The following is a 13,693-nucleotide window of genomic DNA, read 5'->3' as shown; positions in this document are numbered from 1 at the left end:
ACAAGCATTTAGACTCTTCCAATGCATTCTGAGTTTAGAATCCTTCTAGATCTTAGCAATATTTTTTCCACTTCTTTGAGCTGTTTTATTACCTATATCTAAGTCAACGGCATAAGTATTTTACTTTTATTGAGTATTTCAAAGTCATTCAACTTAGTCAAACTCCCCACTCTCCCATATTTCATTAGATTTAATTAACATTTAATTAAGTCACATAATTACAATAATATAAATGGCATGAACAGGTTTGGAACCTAACATAACTATATAAAAATATAACTCGACTGATAGGAACAGAAATATCTGGTTGTGCTAGATCAGAGGGCTCTACATTTTTTTGAGTGTACATGTACATGGTCCACTACATTAATAATTATGTGCACTGTAATAGTATAACTCTGAGGTTGAATTATATGATCATTTTTTACCCACAAAACAATAATTTTATATAATTGTATTTTATATAGTTCAACCTAATATCAAATAGCATTATAAAGGATAAATAGCCATCAGGTTGGATAATATAGACCATGTCACAATATGGTATGTAAATAATAATTACAAATAAATAGTTTTCTAAAGACCAGATGATTCTCAGTTTCTTTTAAGGAGCTACAGCTATAACAGCCATACATCCCCGGAATTCTGGGACAGTCTTATTGTAAAACATTGTGTTATCTTTTGCTAAAAATTATTGAAGTGCCCCCAAAATTATCAATCAAAACTTCAGTCTCCTAAACTGCCTCTTGTACCTGAATTTGACACACAAATACTTTAATCAACCCGTGTGTCCCAGTATTTGTTATATAAATGAATGACTTTTTGTTGGCACAGTGTTATCATGGCTAAGTATTCTAGATAGACTGAACAGTGATGAGGGGTTTGAGTTGGGCGATATTCTTCCTCTACTTCATATGGCATGCAATATCCTCCTAAAGCGTGTTGAATTTAATTTATTTCTCATAAAGCATGGGTTAAGTTTCGTTAATACTATTTCAATTATTTTGTGTAAATTTTGTAATGTATGCTACTTAGTGTTAAGAAGAGCCATTGACTATACTCTTTAGTTTTTTATATATGTAAATTTTTGTGGTAATGGAGTTTGACCTAACTCTTCATATTTCTAATTTATAGCTTATCCAGTTAAATATAATTTTTCAACAAAAGCCATTTAACTTACAAAAGCATTATTAAACCAGTTTCAAATTATGATTCCTTGGGGAAAGAAGTTATTTTTTAGAAATTTGCTTTGGATAGTTTTAAGGATAGGTAAGCATGTGTAGAAATGTATAAGATTGTAATAGATGATAAATTTTCATTCTGGAATCAATACAATCGAAATTGAATCCTTTTTTTAGCCCTCTATAACTTTATGTAAAACTGTAAAGTAATACAGTTGTGATTTCGATCTCTAAGAGTTTCAGCTTTATCTTAAATACATTTCCAAAAATTTAACAGCAAAACAAAAGAACCTCAAACCTGACATTGTGAGGAAGGTTGAAATGCCTTCCTTATTCTTACGTGTAGTAGTCTATGAATCATGGTCAGTACCTTTTCCTTCCCACTGTTACAGCTGCCAATGTTACCCCATGTCAAGCAAAATCCCCTTTCTTTTCCCAGGAGTGTGGAAGCATAATAGCCTTTCTTTAAATTAGAATATTTTGTCACAATGCAATATGATAACATTCTCTGGATTAGAAATAGACAAATAACTAAATTTCATGCTCTGAAAAACTGAACCAAAGCTTCAGTGTTGGAAACTGCCTTCTGTGTCCTGGCAGGTACAAATATTTTCTGTACGTCCTACTCATTCATACAACTTATAAAAAGCTATATAAGGAGATGAGTGGTTTTAGGTTTGATCACTTTCTAAAAGTCATTTTTCAGGTATAATTTGCTTGTCTGACAAATATCTTCAGATAGCTACAAAATTTATCATATAAACATGGAGAAGAGAGACTTCTGGACTTCTTGAATATGGCTCTTCTAGCATGTACAGTGGTGTGGTTTATTTATCTTATTAATACGTACTCTAGGCTAGGGGTCAGTAAACTTTTTCTGAACGGGGCCAGATAGAAAATATTTTAGGCTTTGCAACTACATGTGGTCTCCGTCAAATGTTCTTTGCAGGGTTTGGGGCTTTTTTAAAGCCTTTAAAAACGTAAAACCATTCTTAGCTGGAGTTCCTACCAAAATAGGCCCCAGGTCAGATTTGGTGCTCAGGCTATAGTTTGCTGTCCCTTACTCTGAATCAGTAGTGTCCAGTAGAACTATAACCTGAACCATATATGTAATTTAAAATTTTCTGGTACTTGCATTTGAAAAGTAAAAAGGTGAAACTAATATTAATAGTATATTTAATAAATTATATCCAAACTATTATTATTTCAATATGTGTACCAGCTGCAATTCAAGTACGCAAAAGCCACATGGATTGGACAGCGTAGCTCAGACCAGAGCTCCTCAAAGTATGGTCTATGAGCTGGTGCCAGTCTGCAGTTTGTTACCACTCTGTGACAAGTTAAATATAGAAATTGAAAATAAGCATTTAAAATATTTTATAGCAATTTGATGGTTATTTGCTATCTGTTTAATAAAAATTGGCACTCATGTCTTTTTTTTACATTTCATTTTTCTAGTAATCCTTATGTCTTACAAAAGAATCGTTCTACAAAATTAAAAATAAAAACATAAATGGCTCTTCATAGCCGATTGTTTAAGAGACACTGCTCTGGACTGTCCTGAGATTCTGCAGGCCTCCTGTATACATGGCAAAAATAAGAAGAGAATACTGAGCAGCATCCTTTTACTTGTCTCTTTTAGAGCTCCCATTGAGAACTTTTAAAAACTAGCAGTGTCCAGAACCTCTCTTAAACCAGAATCTCTTTGAGAAGGAGCCTGTCCATCATGTATTTTAAACGATGATTATAATATGCAGCCGGAGTCATGATGTGGATCCCTCATTCCAGGAGAGGGACTTTCATATGGTAACATTCATTCTCTTTAACAGTAAAAAAGGGGACTTTCCAGTTAAATATGTCAAATTCAACATTGGCATTTAATTTTAAAAAGGTATAAGTAAGTCATAAACCCACGAGTAGAAAGCAGGAGAACAGGCAGAAGTAGGCCAGACTCATCAATGAATTTTTGGTAGAAGCAGGTAGCAAGAAAGTAACAGAACTGAAAAGGCTAATCTAAGTGCCTGCAAAGGAGGATGTTGAAAAGCAGCAAACCAGTTTTTATTGCTGGCTCAGAAATTAGAAGAACCAGTTCCTTCATAAGGTAAGGGCAGGAGTGGCTGAAAATTTGTGTGTCAGACTCCCACGTGCCCTTTTCCCTGAGCAGCCAGGAGACCATTGTTCCTTTACCTTTGGTAAAACTAGAGGTTTAGAACCTAGAGAAATTTAATCTGAGAGGTTCAGTCATAGGTGAAGTTGGGATATCTTTGGAAAATAAGGACACCTTTTGAAAAACAGGGACTAAATAAACGGGCTAAGTAAAAGTATGAATATTGAGTTTGAAACCTCACCATTCCACTTTCCCTGTCCTCAGAACACAGCAGTCAGGTGTATATGTCCTAGATAAAAGGTTGGAACATTTCTCTCTGGGATAATTCACCAGCCAGGAGACAAAGCTTATAGGTACTGACTTGTAGGGATCCCCTAATATACGAGCCAACTCATTGCTTCATCACCCTGTAGTAAATCCAGCCAGTGGACAGACAGCCCTACTCATTTCAGACAGAGCCCCTCTCCTAATCAGTATTTTAATGTTAATGGGCAGCCAGGGATCATCAGACACTTGTGAAAGCCTCTAAAAGAAAAACAGATTTAAAGATTCAAGGAGAAAAAAAGGTACTCCGAAGAAACAGATAAAAATATTTAAGGTGTTGATTTATATATTTAAGAAAAAAGGAAGAAACAGTTTAAAAGTTTGCATCCTCAGAGAAATTAGATATTGCATATGGGAAACTAGAATAGGATGCTATTAAAACAAACATTCAGAGAATAAGAAAATGGTCTTAGAAATTAAAATTGTGATAGGAGGTTATAACTGTAATAGATGTGTTAGAAAGTGAATCTGAAGAAATTTATCATAAAGTAGAAAAAGGAAATGCAAAATAGAAAATGCAAGATAATCAAAAGATCTATCTTAGGTCTAGTGTCTAATGATAAGGACTTTCACAAGGAAAGGAAGAGGGCATTGGGGAAGACATTGAGAGGGCCCAGGACAATGAATGAAAAAAAGGCCACACTAAGGAGAAGGAGAAGAAGCTACATTTTTTCAGAAAATAAAAATAGGTCACATACAGAAGACTGGGAATTGGCATTGTATTGACCTTTTCAACAGCTACACACAAGTTAGAAAACAATGGGGTAATGCCCTCAAAATTCCAAGGATAAGTTATTTCAAACCTATAATTTTATTCTGAAACAATTTTAAAATGAGGATAAAAATAGAACATTTTCACAAGAGAGGTAAAGGGAATTCCTAAATGGTAGCGCGGGAAAGTCACAGGACAGCACAGTGTAGCAGTGTTGACTTCATTGAGAGTCGTTTTACAATCCTGTTAAAGAATTTGTGAAAAAATGCAATACAGAGAAAACAAAGCAAACAAAAAAGAGGCCATTATTCTAGAAAAAACAAATGTACAAGAAAGGAAAAATAGCTTAACTACATACAATATTTTTATGGTCATAGTGAAAACACTGAATATTAATTTAACCAAAAAATGTACTTTTAACTGTTTTGGGGAGGAGGGGTAAGGATAAATGGATATTGAGACTATGGTTAAAAAAAAAAAAAAATCTGAAACCATTATCTTCCATAGTATGAAGTCAGTAGATAATGTCAAAACTGAAAAGTCAACAAATAGCAATATGAACATGTTACCTAGAAATGATGAGGAATTTGAAGTAATAAAATGGGAATCAAGGATAGGAAGGGTGTGCTGGGTGCTATTTTTTGTTAGAAGACTTGCATTAGTATTTGACCTTGAAAGCATAAATATATGAATTAGGTAAAAATAAAAAGCAACTTTAAAATAAGAGAAATGAGAAGGAAGAAACTAGGATACAAAGGTGTTAGGCTATTTGAAGAGTACATCTATAAAGATAATGGAGTCACCAGGAATGTGGCAGGAATCAGGTTATAATAACAAAACTATGAGCAAGGAATTGAAATCTTAATGTAAGAAATAAGGCATATGCAATTCAAATGGTATAAGCCTCAAAAAAAAGATTTTTGCAAGAGGGAGGAAACAAAATGTTCTGAGATGGATGTGAGGGCGATCTGGCTGCGACATCTGTCACCCCATTGATCGCCAGGGTTGATTCGGCTGATCTGGCTGGCTAGGCGGGTGTCCCCTTCCTCCCTCACCACTCCATGTGCATCCCTCCCGAAGCTGCGCGCTCGGTCGAAGAGGACGACCTTCCCCGATAGAGGAGGACCGTTCTTCGGTCAAGGGTATACGAGTAGCTGCGCTCCCCTGCTAGAACCTCCAAACAAGCTCTCAAAATGTTCTGAGATCAACATTAATGAAATTTAACAGTTCCATTAATAGGAAATTCATTTAAATATATACCGACTACTGTGTGAACTTCCCATGTGCCTAAACAGCATGCTTTTAATAAAGAATCATCTGAAAATACATTTCATGATATCGTAGACATTAATTCTCTCTGTTGGTGTTACCATTAGTCAAAGAGCCCTTTCTGAAAGAAAATAAGGGGAAAATACATAATTCATTTGGAGAACGTTTATTCTGTGTTGTTCTCTTGACCCAAGTCAACTTCTTAACAACACAGGTATTCATGACAAAGAGAATTAGTCAAAGTTATGGAAAGATCAGCTCTAATGACGTTTACCGCTATAAGAAAAAGTACTTAAATAGTTTTTCAAAACTGATGCCAAATTTAAGAATAGTGCATACTTTATAGATGATAAATATGAGCAAAAAAATTAAGAAAATTAAAATTGCCATATCTATTAAATGGCAAAATAGAAACAGAGACCTTTTGAGAAAAGTTTTTTGTTATCAAGATGTGATAAAGCCAGTTGAATTTTAAGTTTTCCTATTTCTTGTAATGTTGACTTTCAGGTTACTGAATTAGACAGTATACTTGTCGATGTAGTCTTAAAAGAATTTGTAAGGTGCCATAAACTGCTTTACATTTTTTTTTAAGGAACAAGAATAAAGATGCCAAATTACATGTTTTTTGTTTTGTTAATAACTATAGCAATAGTCATAGCTTTTTTTCTGTTACTCTATTATTTCCATACTTCCAGGATTAAAAGTTGGGAAGCTTAAAGACACCTTTTCTAAATATTATTCTCTTTATTCTTATTTTACTTTCTATTCAAACTGCTTCAAAATCATAGATAAAATTTGATACATTGTAGGATAGGGAGGGAAAATATGGGATTTTTTAAGTGACTAAGCTGTAAACTTTAGAACAGCAGGGAAGGGGTTGATAAGTGAAATTGCATAGATTGCTACTTAAAGGTTTTTGAACTAATTTTAATGTGTTACACAAATGTAGTCCTGGTTGTAACTTTTGAAGAGTTGAATACAGATATGTCTCAGCAGCGCAGAACGTATTTTGTCTTTGTAATATTCAAAGTAAGGAGACAGAAAACAATGTGATAATGAAATTAGGTTGATACACAGGAAAAAGAAACCAGAGTTTAATTAAGAGGGTTTATTTCCTTTCACCTGAGTTCAGAGTATTTTACCTGAAAGAAAATGGGAAGTGAGGACTGGCTTGAACAAGGTCAGTGCCACTGCAGGGCCTGGTGGCCCCACTCCTGCCAGAGTGTTTGCCTCATCCCCTCAGCAGGGCAAAGTGAGGCCAATTCTTGACCCAGGATTACTGAGATTCCTAATGAGAAGGGGAGTGGGTACTGCTTTTTCTATCTTTACATGCCACTTTGATTAATTCATTTTTCTCCTTTTCCTATTTTGCCTTTAGATCTTATAATCAATGGATAAAGTGGGGAAAATGTGGAATAACTTCAAATACAGGTGTCAAAATCTCTTCAGTCATGAGGGAGGAAGCCGTGGTGAAAGTGTGGACATGAACTCCAATAGATGTTTGTCTGTCAAAGAGAAAAACATCAGTGTAGTAGACTCAGCTCCTCAGCAGCAAAGCAGTCCCTTAAGAGAAAATGTTGCCTTACAATTAGGATTAAGCCCTTCGAAGAATTCTTCAAGAAGAAACCAAAATTGTGCCACTGAAATCCCTCAAATTGTTGAAATAAGCATTGAAAAGGATAATGATTCTTGTGTTACCCCAGGAACAAGACTTGCACGAAGGGATTCCTACTCTCGACATGCTCCATGGGGTGGAAAGAAAAAGCATTCCTGTTCTACAAAGACCCAAAGTTCATTGGATACTGATAAAAAGTTTGGTAGAACTCGAAGTGGACTTCAAAGGAGAGAGCGGCGCTATGGTGTAAGCTCTGTACACGACATGGACAGTGTTTCCAGTAGAACCGTAGGCAGTCGCTCTCTGAGACAGAGGTTGCAGGATACTGTGGGCTTGTGTTTTCCCATGAGAACGTATAACAAGCAGTCAAAACCTCTCTTTTCCAATAAAAGAAAAATACATCTTTCTGAATTAATGCTTGAGAAATGCCCTTTTCCTGCTGGCTCAGATTTAGCCCAAAAATGGCATTTGATTAAACAGCATACAGCTCCTGTGAGCCCACATTCAACATTTTTTGATACATTTGATCCATCTTTGGTTTCCACAGAAGATGAAGAAGATAGGCTTAGGGAGAGAAGACGGCTTAGTATTGAAGAAGGGGTTGATCCCCCTCCCAATGCACAAATACATACATTTGAAGCTACTGCACAGGTTAATCCATTATATAAACTGGGACCAAAGTTAGCTCCTGGAATGACTGAAATAAGTGGGGACAGTTCTGGAATTCCACAAACTAATTGTGACTCGGAAGAGGATACAACCACCCTGTGTTTGCAGTCACGGAGGCAGAAGCAGCGTCAGGTATCTGGAGACAGCCATGCCCATGTTAGCAGACAGGGAGCTTGGAAAGTCCACACACAGATCGATTACATACACTGCCTCGTGCCAGATTTGCTTCAGATTACAGGGAATCCCTGTTACTGGGGAGTGATGGACCGTTATGAAGCAGAAGCCCTTCTTGAAGGGAAGCCTGAAGGCACATTTTTGCTCAGGGACTCTGCGCAGGAGGACTACCTCTTCTCTGTGAGCTTCCGCCGCTACAACAGATCCCTGCATGCCCGAATTGAACAGTGGAATCACAACTTTAGTTTTGATGCACATGACCCATGTGTATTTCACTCCTCCACTGTAACAGGACTTTTAGAACATTATAAAGATCCCAGTTCTTGCATGTTTTTTGAACCATTGCTGACTATATCACTCAATAGGACTTTTCCTTTTAGCCTGCAGTACATCTGTCGCGCAGTCATCTGCAGGTGCACTACGTATGACGGAATCGATGGGCTCCCTTTACCATCAATGTTACAGGATTTTTTAAAAGAGTATCATTATAAACAAAAAGTTAGGGTTCGCTGGTTAGAAAGAGAACCAGTCAAGGCAAAGTAAACGCTCCTGCCCCCGAAGGGTATTCACTAGGTCTGCTTTCATGTGCATCAGACAGTAACCTCTAGCAAGCACACGTGTCAGTGCTAGGTTTTCTCATACAGTATGTGAGCTTAGTGTCAGTGTCTGTCAGATGCAGTCTGCTGTTACTTAGTCAGATAAACATGGTGCCTATTGGAACAACAGAGGATAGAGCTCCAGGTGTTCAGTAAGACGACAAAAACATTTTGCTGATTTAGCTAACAGTTTGGTTTTTAATGGCTGTAGTAACTGAGTGAGGCAACTGTGGGGCATTTGCTATGAAGAATTCTATTTCTTACTGAAGAACAAATTATTAATATTGGATGAGTATTTCAACAGTGTGACTAATGTTTAAAAGTATTTTTTCTAAGAATTTTTCTATAACCTTCCAAAAGTAGTGATGTTAGTAGTTACTATAAATCAATCTTTGGAAGTCTAAAAAATAAAAGACTGCCTTCCTTTTAGAAAAAAAAAATGCAATTTTCTGGCCACAAGGGCATAGTGCAGTTCACTTAAAGTGTTGATGTAGTTTATAGTCAGACTCCTTTTCTCTTCTGCAAAAGGTACTGTTAAGTAAACCAGGTTTTCTAAATAGTTGTTCTTAAAATTTCAGACTTTAGGAAGTTAGTAGTAGGATTTTATTTAAAGGCCCTAGGTATTAATTTTTTAATGAGTGCTTTAACTTAAAACAGATATTTGAATAGCTGCTGCAACATAGTGTCTTGTGTGTGATTTTTTTTTTTTAAGTTGACGTGCAGTCTAATCGTTTCATAAAAGTTGGATCTTTTCCTGTGCCCATCGTGAGTTTGTGAACCATGAAGAAAATGAGACTAGAAGATGCCCAAATAAGTCAGATAATAGTAACTACAGTGGTTGCTAATGTTGAGATTATTAAACTGTAATTAATAATTTGGATGGCAGTATTTATCTCTTTGTTGTAAACTCTTATAGCTGAATTACTTAAGTATAATTTATAGAATTTCAGTGCAGTTAATTCTTAATGGAAAATCTGAAACCTAAATTGCAGATTTAAAAGGTACTGTACAACCATTGTATCTGTAAATAACTTTAATTAGCACCTTTTTGTCACTTAGAATAATATGTAATACTACTTGAGTGAACTCTTTTGGAAGTTATATCAAGTTCTAGTGTTTGCTTCTTAGTAATTGAACTGAATTTACAGTTCTGTCCTAGACATTTTGCACTAAAGTAGCCAAATCCATTCTTGTGTCTTTTTGTTAATGTGCTCTGTACCACTGGTGAGTGCTCCATAGTTTCCTTACCTGCTGCTACAGAATGTTATTTTACATCGCTATGGCTATTGCCAAGGCTACAAAAAAGAAAAAGCTATATTTGTATGCAACACTAACCTTTTGACTGCTAATGTATGTTTCTGCTTGCTGTGCCTTGTTATGGCTGCTTTTTTGTGCTAATAAAGTATGTTTGGTGTTCTCCTTGTATATCTGCTGTTTTATACATTTGCAACAATTTCTCTTATAAATGGAATGGTTTGGGGTTTTTAAATAAGCATTAACTCACAATCTACTGTAGTTAATGCAGAGTTACTGTACAGTCTAATATTGACTTAGCAGAATAAGCTAACTCTAAATTTAATGCTCTACATCTTTCCAATCATAATCACATATACTGTGGAACAGTATCTATAGTTATTACAAATTACTGTACAGTTTAGGTTGTAACAAAACTAACAGAGAAATAATAAACCTTTTGATTTCTCTGCTTGTAAACAAAACATTGAAACTGTCAATGACATGTCATAGGAAATTAATATCTATAGCCTCCCACTGCATCAGAAACAGGTTAAATAAAGTGAACTAATAATACATCAGTACCATTTATTGGTTTGGGGACCATTTTAATTGATGATAATGCCCAAAATGTAGAACTTTAACCAAAGACTTATCCATTTTAAAGCAAAATGGGGATTGGAGGGACTTTTAATTTATGTTATTTCTAATAGAAGTCCCTAAAGAACATATACCAAAGTGTTTGAGAACTTCATCCAAACCTACTTTAAAGCATTATGTGCAATTAAGTTGTTATGACATAATTATATTGCATTATTGTTGGGTCCGTTTTCTTGAGCTTATAATGTACCTGGAAAATAAACCTCTTGAGAAAAAAAAAAAGTCCATACTGATTATTGGGGAAGGTCTATATATACGAGCAAGATTGTGTTTTAGAGTGGAAACTTGAAACTCCAAGAAAGCACTTGATGTTTTTATATACTTGTAGCAAATTGATGTTCTAACTGTAGTTTTATAGGAAGTGTTAATGCTTTTATGTATTTCAGAACTTTCATATGTTAAATGGAAATTGTTTTAAATGTGTAACTATTTGAGTTTATGTAAGCATGTATACACTGTGCTAAAAGTCACTTATGTTTCAGTTTGTGTATAATATCAATATGCAACTTTTGGTTTAAATTTTTTTCTTTAAATAATAGTGGCTTACATTTTAAAAAAGAAAAATCACCAGCATGAAATTGCACCTAAGTCTATATTCACTGTGTCCTTTTCTGAATCTCATTGTAACCTGTCAACTAAATTTTGAGTTTTTATGGTCTTTTTGAAGTGTGTTTTAATACAAACCAGGAAATTCTTTAGGAGTTGGGACACATCTTCATAATGAAATAATTCACCCAAGGAAAGGTTGCTTTGATTCACATCCATTTTCATTCTTTCATTCTCTCCCTTCTCCACACACCTCTCTCTCTTTCTGTATGTATACATATACATTTATAAACACTCACATACATATTTCTGGTGTTAACATTAGACAGTATTGCCACCTGATTTAAAATCATTTAGAGGCCTTATTCCACAGATACTACCTCGGGAGTATCCCTGTACCATTCAGATTTTATTATCTGCACCTAAAGTTTTCCCTTGCTACTATAGTCTGTTTGTAATATAGTCACCTTGCAAAGAGAGAGAATTCATCAGTATTTTCTTTTTTGGCAGTAAAGAATTTGAAGAAGAAATAGTTTGGTTGAAGTAGAGTTATTAAGAGTGATAATTAAGTTTGTATTTCTTAGACAAAAATTGAGCCCAAATAATCATTCTCCACAAACCAATTTGTATTTTTATGGTCTTTTGGAAGGTTTATATAAGATTTATAATGGCTTGAACCATAAAAATCGATGCTTGAATTCTAAGCGTCACTTTAACAAAATCCAAAGTTTATGAACTTTTTTATTTGACCTTTTGATCTGGTTGCTGTTCATTTCTATCCAAAAGCTTCCTTTTCTCCCTGGCACTAAACACTAAATTTGCTAAGTTTCAATGAAACTGGTCTTAAATCTCTTATTTTTATGGCAAATAGTAAAAGTTGCTTTTTAGTAGTGACAGAGAGCCTATAGATGAGTCAGGATCCTCCAAAGAAAGTTATAGACGGAGCCATCGGAGTGCATGTTAACACAGGGCAGTGATACCAGGTTGTTTGCTTGCTTATTCTATACCCCAACACATCCGGTTTTACTTAAAATTAGATTAAAATGCACACAAAGGGCTGACTCAAGGGTGAGAAAAGTTTCCAAAGAGAACAATGATGTTTGCTGCATGTGCATAAAAACTACATATATATGGGGCTCAGGGTTTGTTTTATATTTTTGCAACAGCAAAATATCCAGGACATATTCTTTTAAAATAATATATTCTAAGGTTTGGGGTGGAATTTTTGTGGGAAGTAGTTGGGTTTGGAGGGGGGGAAGGGAGTGTTTTTCATTGCAAAGTATGGATGAGTTGGAGCAACTCTTTTCACGCCCTGCAAGCTTGCTTGAACATTTGGATTCTTTTCAACCATTCATTCGACAAATTTTCATTGAAGACCCATGTGCTGGTCACTATTTTAGGTAATAGGGATACAAGACAAAGTTACTGGCTTTTCGAGCTTATTACATTCAAGTAGATAAGACAGCAATGAAATACAAAATAATTTCAGGAGCTATGAATAAAATGAGGCAGAATATGGTGACAGAGGGATAGGGGCATAATTTTATAGGGTCATTGGAGAATAGTAGCCTTCAATGATGAGGCAGTCACACCAAGATCAAAGAATAGAGCATTCTAGATGAAGGGAACAATAAAACCAGTCCCCAAAGCAGAGAGGTGATCATATGCTGAGAAAGAATGCCAGTAAGATGAGTCCAGTACATGTGGTGGGCAGTGGTAGGTGGTGAGGTTCTAGCGGTTGGCAAGGGCCTGACCATTCAGGGCTGTGAGTCCACAGTGAAGGGTGTAAATGTTACTCTGTGATGGGAAACCATTGAAGGGTTTTAAGCAAGAGAGTGACGCAGTTTGCTGCATATTCCTCTGGTGGGTGGAGAATAGACTAATGAGGCAGGATAAGGGAGACTTGCAGTCATCTAGGTGGGAGATGGGAGCCTGGACTGGGGTGGTAGTCACAGGAAAAAGTCAGATATAGGATGTATTTTAGTGTTAAAGCTGACAGGATTTGATTTTCAATTAGGAGAAAGCAAAGATGGCCAATTTTTGTCATGAGCAAAGATGGTGATTAGCTGAGATTCCAGAAAACCAATGGAGGAACAAATTGGAGGGTATAAATCAAATCCTGCCTTGGATATGTTGAGTTTTGAGATTCCTATTAATTATCGCAATAGAGACATTGAGTAGGCAGTTGGATATATGACTGTAGGGTTTAGGGGAGAAAATAAAAATGATGAATCACTATACGGATAGTATTTAAAACCACAGGACAGGGTACAACACCTAGGGATTTTATGTAGAATGAAGTGTTTCTTTGAAGGAAGTAATTATGGCAACATTTATCTTAGTTTGTCAGTTCAAGATTCCGTATTAGATTTTTTTTTTTTAAAGCCATCTACTTTCAATACAGGGCTTGCCTTTCAAGAAGTTTTAACATATTGGAATCATAACCTTGCACTGAGTTTTTAAACCTTATCCACATCAAATTTGGGCGTCATGCTTTTTCCATGTCTGATTTGTGTATCTTTTCTTAGTGTGAATTTCTATGTGAGAAATCCAAGTTCATTATGGATTATTTAGAAAGGACTAAAGATTTTACAGAACTAGTACCAA

General features: G+C 35.5%; 1 protein-coding gene across 2 annotated transcripts in view; it reads left to right on the top strand.

The window, feature by feature from the left end:
• Window positions 1-11,565, top strand: part of SOCS5 (suppressor of cytokine signaling 5) — a 52,670-nt gene extending 41,105 nt beyond the window's left edge. For both annotated transcript variants that reach the window (XM_069494218.1, XM_069494217.1), the window contains exon 2: window positions 6,972-11,565. In XM_069494218.1, coding sequence (XP_069350319.1) covers window positions 6,984-8,594 — 1,611 coding nt within the window. In that variant the 5' untranslated portion in view covers window positions 6,972-6,983 and the 3' untranslated portion in view covers window positions 8,595-11,565. The remainder of the gene's footprint in view (window positions 1-6,971) is intronic.
• Window positions 11,566-13,693: the final 2,128 nt, after the last annotated feature.

The sequence above is a fragment of the Eulemur rufifrons genome, chromosome 19 (genome assembly GCF_041146395.1).
Source record: "Eulemur rufifrons isolate Redbay chromosome 19, OSU_ERuf_1, whole genome shotgun sequence".
NCBI lineage: Eukaryota > Metazoa > Chordata > Mammalia > Primates > Lemuridae > Eulemur > Eulemur rufifrons.
This window is presented reverse-complemented; position numbering and strand designations above follow the sequence as displayed.